This window comes from Littorina saxatilis, linkage group LG14, assembly GCF_037325665.1.
Source record: "Littorina saxatilis isolate snail1 linkage group LG14, US_GU_Lsax_2.0, whole genome shotgun sequence".
NCBI classification, from domain to species: domain Eukaryota; kingdom Metazoa; phylum Mollusca; class Gastropoda; order Littorinimorpha; family Littorinidae; genus Littorina; species Littorina saxatilis.
Window position 1 is genome coordinate 34,380,557 of NC_090258.1, and position 17,287 is coordinate 34,397,843.

Sequence of the window (17,287 nt, forward strand, 5' to 3'; positions counted from 1 at the left end):
AACAAAGAACATTTGAAATACAAACTTGGAAGCTAAATGTGTACATGTATACATGCAGCTTGAAAGATAATTTCACATTGTGGCGCCGAAATCTCGGACCGCGCGCATCTAAGAACTAATTAAGGACGGCACTTGCAAAGAGTTGCAATCGAAAACAAGTCGCGTAAGGCGAAAATACAATATTTAGTCAAGTAGCTGTCGAACTCACAGAACACGTAGAATTGACAAGAAGAGCGGGGTATTCGTTGCGCTGAGAAGGATAGCACGCTTTTCTGTACCTCTCTTTGTTTTAACTTTCTGAGCGTGTTTTTAATCCAAACATATCATATCTATATATTTTTGGAATCAGGAACCGACAAGGAATAAGATGAAAGTGTTTTTAAATTGATTTCGAAAAAAAAAATTTGATAATAATTTTTATATATTTAATTTTCAGAGCTTGTTTTTAATCCGAATATAACATATTTATATGTTTTTGGAATCAGCAAATGATGGAGAATAAGATAAACGTAAATTTGGATCGTTTTATAAATTTTTATTTTTTTTTTACAATTTTCCGATTTTTAATGACCAAAGTCATTAATTAATTTTTAAGCCACCAAGCTGAAATGCAATACCGAACCCCGGGCTTCGTTGAAGAGTACTTGACCAAAATTTCAACCAATTTGGTTGAAAAATGAGGGCGTGACAGTGCCGCCTCAACTTTCACGAAAAGCCGGATATGACGTCATCAAAGACATTTATCAAAAAAATGAAAAAAACGTTCGGGGATTTCATACCCAGGAACTCTCATGTCAAATTTCATAAAGATCGGTCCAGTAGTTTAGTCTGAATCGCTCTACACACACACACACACACACGCACGCACACACATACGCACATACACCACGACCCTCGTTTCGATTCCCCCTCGATGTTAAAATATTTAGTCAAAACTTGACTAAATATAAAAAGAAGGTTAGAATCAGAGAGAGAAGAGAGAGAGAGAGTTTGGTCTGTGTTCAGTCAGTCAAAACCCTTTATTTGAATCAAGGGAAACAACTTGAGCACTTTTCCGAAGTGTGCACTGTTCGAAAACCGCTTCCACGAAATAGCTGTGTTCACACTCACACACGCGCGCGCGCGATTTATGTTGGTTCTTTGATCCGACTCTCTTCCAATCCCACTGTTTTGATGTCTCTCTAAAATTCCGATAAAAGTCCGGGCGGAATTGCGCGAGGACATTTTAACCAATCTATTGGTTCTTCGATCCGATTCTCTTCCGTTCCAACTTTTTTAAATTTCTTGAAAGTCCGGGCGGAAAGTGCCGAACACATACGAACGTTCCCGAGAAAAGTCCGGGCGGAATTGCGCGAGGACAATTTAACCAATCAAACACGAGTATAGCTCGAAAGTCCGGGCGGAATTCCGGGCGGAATTGCGCGAGGACATTAAAAGTTCGGTCGGAATTTCTGACCAATCAACGACGAGAATAGCTAGAAAGTCCGCGCGGAATTCCGGCCGGGGAAATGGTCTATTCGGCGTTCCATAGTAATATAAATATCAAGGCAAGAGATCCCTCTTATGCGATTACCTCAGTGACTGAGTCGGGGCTGGGCCGCTATTGCGCGGGGCCGCTATTGCGCGAATCTAACCCTAACCCTAACCCTAACCCTAACCCTAATTCTAACCCTGACCCTAAAGATTCGCGCAATAGCGGCCCCGCGCAATAGCGGGCCGACCCCACTGAGTCAGCCGCTATTTGCTTTGTGTTCGTGACTAAGCTTAATTTGATTTAAATCAAGAGCGTAAAGATGACTTTTTCTCTACAGTCATAAACAATTATCGTTGCCACTGTGTTTTGTTTTTCTCTATGTTTTCAACTACACAATGTACGGTAGGGTAATCAACACTAGATTCAGTTTTCTTTTCTTCCAATTAACTGACAGCATTTTTCCAAAAGGATGACACATTGATTATGATAGTAGTTGCCAGATAAGTGTACACTGTAAAAGAGGCAATGTGCAGTAAGAGGTAGATAATTGTTTTGAACGTAGAACTAGAGTTCGGCTAAGGCAGATTAGAGACAGGAACAGAAGAGAAATGTGGATCTACATACTTGCCTTCAAGACAAAAGCGTACAGCAAGGAAAGCATAGAGACAGAGACAGATAAACCATCTTTGATACAGATAAAATACATGAAACAAATCTAGATCCAGACGCTTTCCTTCCATTTTCACCCCACACTTGACGTGGAAGTCTGCTGCATGGACAGTATGAACAGGTCCCGATGTTGCTGGTTTTTGTAGTTTTTATTTCCATGGTTCCATAGATACCAACTCGTCGCCAAGATTCAGGTTGATGAGATATTTCGGTTCCGAATCGGCAATCAGTTTTGTATGGCAATCCGAATGGTGCAAAAGTCCCTTTTAGCTCTTGATGTCTAAATAACACATTATTTAGCTAAATAACGCGTTATTTAGCTAAACAATGCTTTATTTAGCTATATCATGCATTATTTAGCTAAATAATGCATTGTTTAAATTAAACAATGCATTATTTACAGATACAGAAAAAAGAGAGCCCAGAGCACTAAATAATGCATTGTTTAGCATAAATAAGAGATTGTGTTTGTAAATAACTCATTATTTATAAATAATTACGCGTTTTCTCTAAACAATATATTATATGTAAATAAAGTGTTATTTAAATAAATAAAATATTATTTAGATAAATAAAATATTATTTATCTAAATAAAATATTATTTAGATAAATAAAATATTATATGTAAATAAAATATTATTTATCTAAATAAAATATTATTTATCTAAATAAAATATTATTTAGATAAATAATTTATTATTTAGATAAATAATTTATTATTTAGATAAATAATTTATTATTTAGATAAATAATTTATTATTTACTGTTTTTGCCTTGAAATAGTATTATTACACTAAATAATGCTTTATATAGCTATATAATAGGTTTCCGCTATATAATTCATGATTTGGTAAATAATACATTATATACCGTAAATAAAATATTATATACCGTAAACAATTCATTGTTTAGCGCATCGCGAAGCCGTTTTTTCTCTTGTTGTTTTTTTCCACGTGTTTCCGTGGATCCACGAGAGCTCTGTTGATTCTCAAACTGACCAATCAGACAACTAGCATCTGTACACTAATTAAAGTCCCATTGTTGAGTGTGACGAAAACTCGTGGTGACGATTTTAAAACATGTTGGGTCACGCATGGTCCAATCTTACATGGTCCAATCTTACATGGTCCAACCTTACATGGTCCAACCTTACATGGTCCAATCTTACATGGTCCCATCTTACATGGTCCAACCTTACATGGTTCAACCTTACATGGTCCAATCTTACATGGTCCAATCTTGCATGGTCCAATCTTACATGGTCCAACCTTGCATGGTCCAACCTTGCATGGTCCAATCTTACATGGTCCAACCTTACATGGTCCAACCTTACATGGTCCAATCTTACATGGTCCAATCTTACATGGTCCAACCTTACATGGTCCAACCTTACATGGTCCAACCTTACATGGTCCAATCTTACATGGTCCAATCTTACATGGTCCAATCTTACATGGTCCAACCTTACATGGTCCCACCTTACATGGTCCAACCTTACATGGTCCAACCTTACATGGTCCAACCTTACATGGTCCAATCTTGCATGGTCCAATCTTGCATGGTCCAACTTTACATGGTCCAATCTTACATGGTCCAACCTTACATGGTCCAACCTTACATGGTCCAATCTTACATGGTCCAATCTTACATGGTCCAACCTTACATGGTTCAACCTTACATGGTCCAACCTTACATGGTCCAATCTTGCATGGTCCAATCTTACATGGTCCAACCTTGCATGGTCCAACCTTGCATGGTCCAATCTTACATGGTCCAACCTTACATGGTCCAACCTTACATGGTCCAACCTTACATGGTCCAACCTTACATGGTCCAATCTTGCATGGTCCAATCTTGCATGGTCCAACCTTGCATGGTCCAATCTTACATGGTCCAACCTTACATGGTCCAACCTTACATGGTCCAACCTTACATGGTCCAATCTTACATGGTCCAATCTTGCATGGTCCAATCTTACATGGTCCAACCTTGCATGGTCCAACCTTGCATGGTCCAATCTTACATGGTCCAATCTTACATGGTCCAACCTTACATGGTCCAACCTTACATGGTCCAACCTTACATGGTCCAATCTTACATGGTCCAACCTTACATGGTCCAACCTTGCATGGTCCAATCTTACATGGTCCAATCTTACATGGTCCAACCTTACATGGTCCAACCTTACATGGTCCAACCTTACATGGTCCAATCTTACATGGTCCAACCTTACATGGTCCAACCTTACATGGTCCAATCTTACATGGTCCAATCTTGCATGGTCCAATCTTGCATGGTCCAATCTTACATGGTCCAACCTTGCATGGTCCAACCTTACATGGTCCAACCTTACATGGTCCAATCTTACATGGTCCAACCTTGCATGGTCCAACCTTACATGGTCCAACCTTACATGGTCCAATCTTACATGGTCCAACCTTACATGGTCCAACCTTACATGGTCCAATCTTACATGGTCCAATCTTACATGGTCCAACCTTACATGGTTCAACCTTACATGGTCCAATCTTACATGGTCCAATCTTGCATGGTCCAATCTTACATGGTCCAACCTTGCATGGTCCAACCCTGCATGGTCCAATCTTACATGGTCCAACCTTACATGGTCCAACCTTGCATGGTCCAATCTTACATGGTCCAACCTTACATGGTCCAATCGTGCATGGTCCAACCTTACATGGTCCAATCTTACATGGTCCAACCTTACATGGTCCAATCTTACATGGTCCATATATATTATTGGACCATGTAAGATTGGACCATGCAAGGTTGGACCATGTAAGGTTGGACCATGTAAGATTGGACCATGTAAGGTTGGACCATGTAAGGTTGGACCATGTAAGATTGGACCATGCAAGGTTGGACCATGCAAGATTGGACCATGCAAGATTGGACCATGTAAGATTGGACCATGTAAGGTTGGACCATGTAAGGTTGGACCATGTAAGATTGGACCATGTAAGGTTGGACCATGTAAGATTGGACCATGTAAGGTTGGACCATGTAAGGTTGGACCATGTAAGGTTGGACCATGTAAGATTGGACCATGCAAGGTTGGACCATGTAAGGTTGGACCATGTAAGATTGGACCATGTAAGGTTGGACCATGTAAGGTTGGACCATGTAAGGTTGGACCATGTAAGATTGGACCATGTAAGATTGGACCATGCAAGGTTGGACCATGCAAGGTTGGACCATGTAAGATTGGACCATGCAAGATTGGACCATGTAAGATTGGACCATGTAAGGTTGGACCATGTAAGATTGGACCATGTAAGGTTGGACCATGTAAGGTTGGACCATGTAAGGTTGGACCATGTAAGATTGGACCATGCAAGGTTGGACCATGTAAGGTTGGACCATGTAAGATTGGACCATGTAAGGTTGGACCATGTAAGGTTGGACCATGTAAGATTGGACCATGTAAGATTGGACCATGCAAGGTTGGACCATGCAAGGTTGGACCATGTAAAATTGGACCATGCAAGATTGGACCATGTAAGGTTGGACCATGTAAGGTTGGACCATGTAAGGTTGGACCATGCAAGGTTGGACCATGCAAGATTGGTCCATGCAAGATTGGACCATGTAAGATTGGACCATGTAAGGTTGGACCATGTAAGGTCCAACCATGTAAGATTGGACCATGTAAGGTTGGACCATGTAAGGTTGGACCATGTAAGATTGGACCATGCAAGGTTGGACCATGCAAGGTTGGACCATGTAAGATTGGACCATGCAAGATTGGACCATGTAAGATTGGACCATGTAAGGTTGAACCATGTAAGGTTGGACCATGTAAGATTGGACCATGTAAGATTGGACCATGTAAGGTTGGACCATGTAAGGTTGGACCATGTAAGATTGGACCATGTAAGGTTGGACCATGCAAGATTGGACCATGCAAGATTGGACCATGTAAGATTGGACCATGTAAGGTTGGACCATGTAAGGTTGGACCATGCAAGATTGGACCATGTAAGGTTGGACCATGTAAGGTTGGACCATGTAAGGTTGGACCATGTAAGATTGGACCATGTAAGATTGGACCATGCAAGATTGGACCATGTAAGATTGGACCATGTAAGGTTGAACCATGTAAGGTTGGACCATGTAAGATTGGACCATGTAAGATTGGACCATGTAAGGTTGGACCATGTAAGGTTGGACCATGTAAGATTGGACCATGTAAGGTTGGACCATGTAAGGTTGGACCATGTAAGGTTGGACCATGTAAGATTGGACCATGTAAGATTGGACCATGCGTGACCCAACATGTTTTAAAATCGTCACCACGAGTTTTCGTCACACTCAACAATGGGACTTTAATTAGTGTACAGATGCTAGTTGTCTGATTGGTCAGTTTGAGAATCAACAGAGCTCTCGTGGATCCACGGAAACACGTGGAAAAAAAACAACAAGAGAAAAAACGGCTTCGCGATGCGCTAAACAATGAATTGTTTACGGTATATAATATTTTATTTACGGTATATAATGTATTATTTACCAAATCATGAATTATATAGCGGAAACCTATTATATAGCTATATAAAGCATTATTTAGTGTAATAATACTATTTCAAGGCAAAAACAGTAAATAATAAATTATTTATCTAAATAATAAATTATTTATCTAAATAATAAATTATTTATCTAAATAATATTTTATTTAGATAAATAATATTTTATTTAGATAAATAATATTTTATTTAGATAAATAATATTTTATTTACATATAATATTTTATTTATCTAAATAATATTTTATTTAGATAAATAATATTTTATTTATCTAAATAATATTTTATTTATTTAAATAACACTTTATTTACATATAATATATTGTTTAGAGAAAACGCGTAATTATTTATAAATAATGAGTTATTTACAAACACAATCTCTTATTTATGCTAAACAATGCATTATTTAGTGCTCTGGGCTCTCTTTTTTCTGTATCTGTAAATAATGCATTGTTTAATTTAAACAATGCATTATTTAGCTAAATAATGCATGATATAGCTAAATAAAGCATTGTTTAGCTAAATAACGCGTTATTTAGCTAAATAATGTGTTATTTAGACATCAAGAGCTAAAAGGGACTTTTGCACCATTCGGATTGCCATAGTTTTGATGCTGAGCTGACCGCCATTTGCAAAGTGGGTGTCGACTGAAGTGCGCTCAGTGGCGATGCTTGCGATCCGTTCGGAATAGATCCTTGGATCCTGCTGTATTTCGAACGGACGGGCCGAGACGGAGACATAAGCATGTGAGACGTACGGTTCGGATGCCACACGGTTTGTGGTCAGTTTCGGGCGGTCTGTCTCAAACGTACGGGCGAATCCGATCGTGTATCAAAGCAGACGACGTTTACGTCACGAATCTGTGCGTACACAACGTAATAACTAGGTTAATTTATGCACTCGCGTGAACAACAAACTGTCGAGCTTCACAGATGTCGTCGTTGGGTGGGTTTGTTGTACTACTATGGGAGGATTTTTGAACTGTTAATGCACTCAGCTGCAAATAGAAGGCTGTGAGCTGCACTGTGCCTTTAAAGGTGCTAACCAGCATGTCAGCCATTTTGAGTAAATCACTGTTGAAGTTGTCATTCTGAAAATAGGTATTTCTCCCTAGCTACCTAGGTAATGCATGCTTCATAGCTCATAAAATAGTGAGAAATAGTATTAAAGAGCATAGAAAGGAGATTAGAAAGAAAGAAGAAGAAAAAACTATATATGTTCGTGTACAGGAGGAATACAGAATACAATTATGTCACCTTTATGATTCAAATATCGACTTTTGATAAATCGACACATTTGGCTAACTTTGAGGGAACATTTCATAAACTAAATGTTAAGGTACCAAGCTGAAATGCAATCCCATAGTCCGCATTTAGTCGAAGATCATGTAACGAAAATGTCAAACAAATTGATGAAAAACTGTAGCCGTGAGAGTGCCGCCTCAACTTTTGCAAACGGTCAACTATGACGTCATCAAATAGCCCTGTCCAAAATCGGCGAAAACTATTTCCAGCAAATGCTCTGAAAAATGTCTGTACCAAGTTTCATGACAATCCGTCCAGTAGTTTTTGAAAAAAGCTTTTCACAGACAGACACACACTGAGTGTAAAAACTAGCACACGCGATGACATTCTTAAAAGTTGTCATAAAATGACTTCACGCAGCGCGATCCCAAATTACATCAAAACAAAATGGCGGCATGCAAGGGGAGTGAATTAGAGGCAAGCGATAAATGGTATGAGTAACTATAAACATCTATTGTGGCATATGTACGGTGAAAAAGCTTAGGTGAGCATTCTTTTTGGAATTGCCCTATAGCGTTCGTGGGATACCTCTAGCTTCGCTGGGATAACTAGTGTGTTCATTAAAGTAGTGATTATAGTACAATTTTCACGACCACATTCAAAAATGGTTGCATTGTATTCTTTATATTTTCCTGTATCCAAAAGTATACAAATGCAGAAAATCGCGCTTTCCTGTTGAGCGCAAGCGCGACTGATTTGTTTGTGGCATATCAGCAATGATCACTGAATCGTATTGCTGTTGTTTTTCTAAGCCCCAGACTAGAACATCGCTTTTACAAGGCACTGCGAGAGGACGTAACCTGGCCAGGAGGTAGCAAACAGCGGCCCGAATGCCCTTCCTCCATCTGTATAGACCCTACACCTCTACCACAAGATAATCGTGAGTTTGTCTGTACTTTGTGTACGTAAGGAGGGGATGGGAAGGGGTTTGTGTGTGTGTGTGTGTGTGTGTGTGTGTGTGTGTGTGTGTGTGTGTGTGTGTGTGTGTGTGTGTGTGTGTGTGCGTGTGTGTGTGGGTGTGTGTGTGTGTGTGTGTGTGAATGTGTGTGTGTGTTTGAGCTTATGTGTGTGTATATGTGGGTGTGTGTGTGTATGTGTATGTTCACGTGTGTGTTTGTGTGTTTGAGCTTATGTGTGTGTATGTATGTATGTGTGTGTGTGTGTGTGTGTGTGTGTGTGTGTGTGTGTGTGTGTGTGTGTGTGTGTGTGGGTGTGTTTGAGTGTAATGGTGAGTGTGGTTGTGTGTAGTTAATTGTATTTGTCTTATAAGTTTACTTTATCAATACATACAATCATTATACAAGCACTTTTGGTGAATCATGTTGGTAACAATAACAATTACTAACCTCTGTACGTAAAATCAAAACAGGATAAATACAATACACTACACATGGAAAGCGAAGATACACTGCTCAAAAGTTGCATTGAGTGTGTAAAATAACTGCTCAAAAGGTGCATGGAAGATATAAAATAAATTGTCAGAAGGTGCGTGTAATATGAAGAACAAGAAATTCCTCCGATAGGAAAAACACCCCCGTTGGTCAAAGGGAAATAACCATTCTCACTGCTCAGGATTGAGCAATTTAGAGCTTATCTCTAAGCCCTTTTGAACTGTTCTGGCTTCTCAAAGGAAGGCCAGTACATACAAATACACAAAAGCCGCCAGACCACATCACAAACAGAACTGAACAATCCACAGGTGTTGCCCACATAGAGAGAGAGACACACACACACACACACACACAAACACAGAGAAGCCGTATATATAGAGAGATAGATGACAGTGTATTTTTCGCGTGGCTATAAATTGATTCGACCTTTGCACTTTTACAGTGAGGATAATTTACGGGTCCAATTTACGTTCTGGACACTGCGGTGACCTTCTAAAAATAGTAACAGAACGCCGGGAATATCCGAAGATGCCCCCTCATACATAGTGCACCATACGAAGGAAGGGAGGTAAACGCTGAAAACATGGAGAAGATAAGGAAGAGTTATGCCGTAGTTGATCCCCCCAAAAAACCAAAATCCACCAATAACTCCCTAACCGTGTGTTTGACTGGTCCCAATTTTTGTAAGGACCGTCTCAGGAATGTATAGAACCTGTTCACCAAGTTTGGTGACGATCGGTCCGTTCATTCTTGAGATCTACTTGCGAACACAAACAAACACACAAACATACAAACATACAAACAAACAAACACACAAACAAACAAACACATCGACCGAAACCTATACACACCCCTATACCGGGGGTGTAATAAGTACTCGAAAAGTGCATGGAATATGAACAATAGCTGCTCAATATGTACATAGAATCAATGTGAAGTTAAGTGCATTGGATGTGAGGAATGTGTGCTCAAAAGTATGAAACATAAAGAAGAAGTCAAAACTCGAAGCTGAAACGGTGCATGGAATATCAAAACAAGTCGCGTAAGGCGAAAATACAACATTTAGTCAAGTAGCTGTCGAACTCACAGAATGAAACTGAACGCAATGCCATTTTTCAGTAACCGTATACTCGTAGCATCGTCAGTCCACCGCTCATGGCAAAGGCAGTGAAATTGACAAGAAGAGCGGGGTAGTAGTTGCGCTAAGAAGGATAGCACACTTTTCTGTACCTCTCTTTGTTTTAACTTTCTGAGCGTGTTTTTAATCCAAACATATCATATCAATATGTTTTTTGAATCAGGAACCGACAAGGAATAAGATGAAAGTGTTTTTAAATTGATTTCGACAATTTAATTTTGATAATAATTTTTATATATTTAATTTTCAGAGCTTGTTTTTAATCCAAATATAACATATTTATATGTTTTTGGAATCAGAAAATGATGGAGAATAAGATGAACGTAAATTTGGATCGTTTTATAAATTTGTATTTTTTTTTTTACAATTTTCAGATTTTTAATGACCAAAGTCATTAATTAATTTTTAAGCCACCAAGCTGAAATGCAATACCGAAGTCCGGGCTTCGTCGAAGATTACTTGACCAAAATTTCAACCAAATTGGTTGAAAAGTGAGAGCGTGACAGTGCCGCCTCAACTTTCACGAAAAGCCGGATATGACGTCATAAAAGACATTTATCAAAAATATGAAAAAAACGTCTGGGGATTTCATACCCAGGAACTCTCATGTCAAATTTCATAAAGATCGGTCCAGTAGTTTAGTCTGAATCGCTCTACACACAGACACACACACACACACACACACACACACACACACACACACACACACACACACACGCACGCACGCACGCACATACACCACGACCATCGTTTCGATTCCCCCTCTACGTTAAAACATTTAGTCAAAACTTGACTAAATGTAAATAGCTGCTTTGGAGGTGCATCAAATTTGATGAACAACTGCCCACAGGGTGTATGGAATATAAAAACTACATGTAGCTGCTTTGGAGGTGCATAAAATGTTATTAATTTGATAATGCCCAAAGGGTGCATGGAATATGATGAATAACTGCCCAAAAAACTGCATAGAATTTGAACAGTATCTGCTCAAAAAGAGTATTGCATGATAATAACTGTCCACAGGGTGCATGGAATATCAAAATGTATTGTACGTGTCTCTGATAATAATGGTGGTGGGTGTTGTTTTTTCACAGGTATATTTTGGGTGGGCACGTTTCTGGGCTCATTCATGGGGGTTATCCTTCTCTTCGGTGGCTACTTCTACATAAGGTCTGTCTGTCTGTCTGTCTGTCTGTCTGTCTGTCTGTCTGTCCGTCCGTCTGTCTGTCCGTGTGCCTGTCTGCCTGTTACCTCAATCAACATTTGGCATGTTTTGCTTGTTGGCTGATTGCTTGTTGCAGGCCGGCCGTCCGTAGACAAACAGATAAACGTCGGGATTATTTCGGATGTTTTTGAAGCTAGAACTTTGAAACTTTGCACAATTCTAGGGTTTGCTGATCTCCAGACATGACTTCGGTTGGGTTGACCCACGTCAAATGTTGGGGTCACAGCGGGGTCAGGTATGGGAATTGTCCGTCGAAAGGCAAATTTCCGGCGATTTTTTTTTTTTCGCCGAAAAAGCAAAAGTGTCCGCAAAAAAAATAAATAAGGGAGACAAAAAAATTAATGTAATGGCAAACTTGGAGCTCAGATGACACCAAATAACACCAAAGGCTAGGCGCTTCGCGCCATCGACTTGACGTTTCGCGTGTTCGATAACTATTACTTAAAGGCACAGTACGCCTCCCGTACACCATCACATATACTGTCAGGCTTTTACACACAGTACAAACACCCTTCCATTTGAACGCTCACCGAACGGGAGCATCCTTGGTGCCCTACGTAAAGAGCAAGCAATTTTCAAAGAATTAATTTTGCGGATTGTCTCCTCTCAAAATCGGACCATGTGCATGGTGCGTTTGGGTGCTAGACCTAACTTTTAAAATCTAAATAATAAATTGACAGCTTGTTACACAAACATTCTTCAATCATAAAAGAATTACAATCAGTACAATTCAAAGTTTTGAAAGTTTGAAAAAAGAAAAGCCCGGAAGCAGGGTCACGCAAGGTCGTGGTTCTGGTAGCAGACGACGGTTTTGAACAGTCAAAAACCATCGATAGAGTTCTTGTGAACCACAGCCGTTTGTTTCGTATAGATTTAGAGGTACATAATAACGTGCTATTGCAGATAAGCTTACAGCGAGTCGCATTCAAATTACAAACTGACGACTACATTGTGAAAAAAGGAAACTGGATCACAAGGGTTCACGATGGCTCAGGGGTAAGATAAACCGCGCAAAAATGAATTCTTTGAAAATTGCTCGCTCTTAACGGAAAGCACCTTGGGATGTTCTCAAGCGGTGAGTGCTTAAGGGCAGACACCAGTGTTCAAAGTGATTTTTTGTGTTTAATAACTCTCGAGTCAAAGTTTTTTTTAGAATTAAAGTATTCAGTCTATCTCCTGAGAAAATATGAATTTTTTTTTGTACAGTCGGTTGCTGTGGTAGCAATCCAAGATGGCCGCCAAACAGCACATTTTTAAAATAGTAGGGTGTTCACAAAACTGCATGGAATTTTATTTTGATGCTTGTTATGTGTACTTTAATACAAGGCCCAGAATTTGTTCAGAGAAATTTTTTGATCTGTCCATTCTTTGAAAAGATATTAGTGATAACAATGAGTGATGTTGAATTTCATGAAAAAACGGCCGAACAATTTATTTAACTTCTTACACACGCAAATATTCCACAATACGCTCTAAACATATTGAAGAAAATAACACACTCAAGATGAATGCAAAGTTTTATCAACGCAACTTTTATAGAAAAAAAGCCTCAGACTTTTGAATTGAAAAAAATGTTGTTTTGAGAAAACAGACAAAACGTGTTAAAAATGATTTTTTTCCCAAAAATGTTTATCAAACATGTAACAAGACACACCAACTTCAAAATCAAGCCTTACTGAATAACATAGAAAGAAGGAAAACAGCATAAAAAAATATTTAAAAAATATCAATCACTGTTTCAAGGTCATAGTGGTAATATGTCATAAGCAATATGTATTTTTCAATGAGTATGCCCATTTCTGTTTTGCCATTGAGCTTGGCACTTGCCAAAATGTTCTTGTTAGGCCATCCCAGGGCCGTAGACCTGGCCTTCCCGCGCATGTTCGGCTCTGACCGCTGGCGGGCGTAGTCCCTGCGCTGGTCCCTGGCATGTGCAGTGGCAGCAGCGTCAGCTTGGCAAATTCTGCGTCGGTCCCTCTTGCCCAGCGACTCGAGGGTGGACAGTGCGAGGTCCACGTACAGAGAGTTCATGACTCGGGTGATTTCGAAGGCCCCCTCGTTGAACACCGCCACTGCCCTTGCGGTTGCACAGTCTACACGCCCTTTGCCCATGAAGATGGTCTTGGGGCACCTCAGCCACACCAGGTTGTTCAGGGACTCGTTAGTGTTCTGTGTCTCATCTGACATCCTCCTGAAGACAGGCACCATCTTCTGGGCAACTTCAGGAGCCAAGTAGGTGTGGCAGGCGTTGTCCTTGTGAGCTGGAGGCTCTTCGCCAGAGATGAGGGCTTTCTGGTAGAAGCACCAGGTGTCAGGAGAGGAAGGGCACCTGTGGTGATATGGCCTCTCATCTGTCGACATGCAGTGGAAGAGGGTTGACCACACTGAGGAACGCATCCTGTCGATATTGTCCAGATTGTTAATGATGGCCCCCCTATAATAATTTTGCATGCTGTCGCATTTTCCTTCTGTAAGGCGCCCCACTCTTTTGCCACCCAGTCGCTTATCCTTGGCCAGCTTCCTGAGGGCACTGCACTACCCATGCGTTTATGTGCATGGTTGATGCAGTCCAACTTCTCGACCTGCACACCTGGGTAAGGGTCCAGCTCCACCACAGCTTTGAAGGCCGATGAGTACCCGTCACACAGCATCTCGGTGTAGCGAAAGTTATGTGACCTGACTGACCGACCCCACAGCACCTTGGCGGCTTCCTGCTCCATGGCTTTGCTTGAAGCATGATGGTTTCTGCAGCACTTCGGAGCATGGGCTGCACGCCAGGCTTCCATCTCCTCAGCTGGAAAGTTCTGCGCCTCCTGAAGCTTGCAGGCATGGCAATACTTGGACATCACGTGGAAGTCCACAACCAGTCCTGTAAGGACGTCAATGACGACCCCAACTCCGTAGAGGGAAGTGAAGCCCCTCTTCTGCCATGTCCCATCAAATGAGACCGTGATGTCAATGGTTTCCTGCGGGTCTGGGTCGACCTCGGCGTATGCCTTGCGGATGTGGTTGGCACTTTGAAAAAGGGCCTCTTCTGCAGCCTCCACCTCAGCTTCTGAAAAATAAACAAAATTCAGAATTTGTCTTTATTCTACAGATGAGAAAGAGACCACCTATGTAATAAATAAACCATACATTCACATGTTGGTATTTCCTGCAAAGAAAGTCCTGGCACTGGCAGGGATATAATTTACCACTGCTCAAAATCAATTAGACTAATGTCATTCTGGAACCACTTTTTCACTTGCTCTTATCCCTGGGAGAATTTTGAGAACTTTCATTTCATAAGATGCTTCTTCAATTTGGGAGCAGAAAGCATGCAAGTACATGTATATTATATGTAGGTTAAACAGAATACTACATCGCAAGCTGTGTCATATTAGATTTTCACCGATTGGTTTTTACATTTAGTCAAGTTTTGACTAAATGTTTTAACATAGAGGGGGGAATCGAGAAGAGGACCGTGGTGTATGTGTGTGTGTGTGTGTGTGTGTGTGTGTGTGTAGAGCGATTCAGACTAAACTACTGGGCCGATCTTTATGAAATTTGACATGAGAGTTCCTGGGTATGATATCCCCGGACGTTTGTTTCTTTTTTTCCATAAATACCTTTGATTACGTCATATCCGGCTTTTTGTAAAAGTTGAGGCGGCACTGTCACACCCTCATTTTTCAATTAAATTGATTGAAATTTTGGCAAAGCAATCTTCGACGAAGGCCGGGGTTTGGTATTGCATTTCAGCTTGGTGGCTTAAAAACTGATGAGTGAGTTTGGTCATTAAAAATCGGAAACTTGTAATTAAAATTATGTTTTTATTAAACGATCCAAACACAATTTCATCTTATTCTTCGTCATTTTCTGATTCCAAAAACATATACATATGTTATATTTGGATTAAAAACAATCTCTGAAAATTAAAAATATAAAAATTATGATCAAAATTAAATTTCCGAAATCGATTTAGAAACACTTTCATTTTATTTCTTGTCGGTTCCTGATTCCAAAAACATATAGATATGATATGTTTGGATTAAAAACACGCTCAGAAAGTTAAAACGAAGAGAGGTACAGTAGGGAAAGCGTGCTATGAAGCACAGCGCAACCGCTGCCGCGCCAAACAGGCTCGTCACTTTCACTGCCTTTTGCACTAGCGGCGGACTACGTTCAGTTTCATTCTGTGAGTTCCACAGCTTGACTAAATGTAGTAATTTCGCCTTACGCGACTTGTTTGTGTGCTTTTGTTTGCATTTCAGTATTAGGATCACAAAAGCTTGTGTAAACCTGATATGATCTATTTTGATCATGAGCTTAAAGCCCTAGTGTTAAAAAGTAAAATAGGACCACTACCCTCCCCGAACTTTCTTGAACAAAACAATTGTTCTGAGAAAAAGAAATGTGTGTGTGTGTGTGTGTGTGTGTGTGTGTGTGTGTGTGTGTGTGTGTGTGTGTGTGTGCAGGGTTCGTACAGGTCATGGAAAACCTGGAAAGTCTTGGAATTTGATTTTTAATTTTCCAGGCCTGGAAAGTCATGGAATTTCAATTCAAGTCATGGAAAGTCATGGAATTTAACAAAAATAAGAAAGAAAAAAAATTAACCTTTAGCACGTCAGCGGCGATTTTCGTTGCCCAGCCATTCCCCCACCCCCACCCCCCCCCCACCCCCACCCCCACCCCCCTTTGCCAGCCAGCAGCGATTTGCGTCGCCAGCACAAGGCTTGTTCGTATGACCAACTTCTCGTTCGTATAAATTTGCATACGAGAATAACGTTATTTTTAACGGCACTTGAGCCAAAGCGAGGCTCACTTCCTTCCGTTATCTCGTCGTGTCGTCTGCGCTGCATTTGAGTCGGTTTCGTCGAAGTTTTCTGCTTTTGTTTTTGCATCGATAAAGTACTTTAGCGCTTCGACAAGCAAGATGGAGGATGATGAGTTTGAAACTTTCTTTCGAGTTGTTTCTTGACAACAAAAAGTATGCGGAATTGTCCAGAGAACGAATTACCGAGGAAGATCTTCGCCGCAATGAACTGTGTATCACGGTGAAAAAAATGACAGTTCGTCAAGTCACAGTGACGGTTACGAAACGGAATTTACGAAAGTGCAGATGGATACAAACCGTGGCTGGTCCAGTTTAGTGAAATGACAGGACCCGCAAACATTACCGATAATCTGACTGCGTAGCAAATGCTTGACTTGCTTGTCGAAGAGACACTGCGTAGAAACTGACTCAAACTCAGTGTAAAGCAAGCCAGTGTCAAAACTGGCAGTGACAAGACGTAACAAGTTTGCGTGTTCGGAAATGGCGACCTGTGGATCTAGTCATGGAAAATGTTATTGAGGCTCATGGAAAGTCATGGAAAAGTCATGGAATTTTGTTTCTAAAAACCAGTGGGGACCCTGTGTGTGTGTGTGTGTGTGTGTGTGTGTGTGTGTGTGTGTGTGTGTGTGTGTGTGTGTGTGTGTGTGTGTGTGTGCAGTTAGTAGTGAATAGTTACATGATCATGTGAACAAGAATTTCAGAAGTGACTTGAAGCTTGTAAATATAGCC

At 40.5% G+C, this 17,287-nt stretch overlaps 2 protein-coding genes across 2 annotated transcripts in view; one reads left to right on the forward strand and one right to left on the reverse strand.

The window, feature by feature from the left end:
- The window catches only part of LOC138946588 (atrial natriuretic peptide receptor 1-like), a 157,132-nt gene that overhangs the window by 103,621 nt on the left and 36,224 nt on the right, over positions 1-17,287 (forward strand). The window contains exons 9-10 of the mRNA XM_070318034.1: positions 8,741-8,868; positions 11,612-11,687. Coding sequence (XP_070174135.1) covers positions 8,741-8,868; positions 11,612-11,687 — 204 coding nt within the window. The remainder of the gene's footprint in view (positions 1-8,740; positions 8,869-11,611; positions 11,688-17,287) is intronic.
- LOC138947626 (uncharacterized) overlaps positions 13,253-17,287 on the reverse strand; it is a 4,910-nt gene continuing 875 nt past the window's right edge. Inside the window, exon 2 of the mRNA XM_070319135.1 lies at positions 13,253-14,797. Within this exon, the coding sequence (XP_070175236.1) occupies positions 13,893-14,797 (905 nt within the window). The 3' untranslated portion in view covers positions 13,253-13,892. The remainder of the gene's footprint in view (positions 14,798-17,287) is intronic.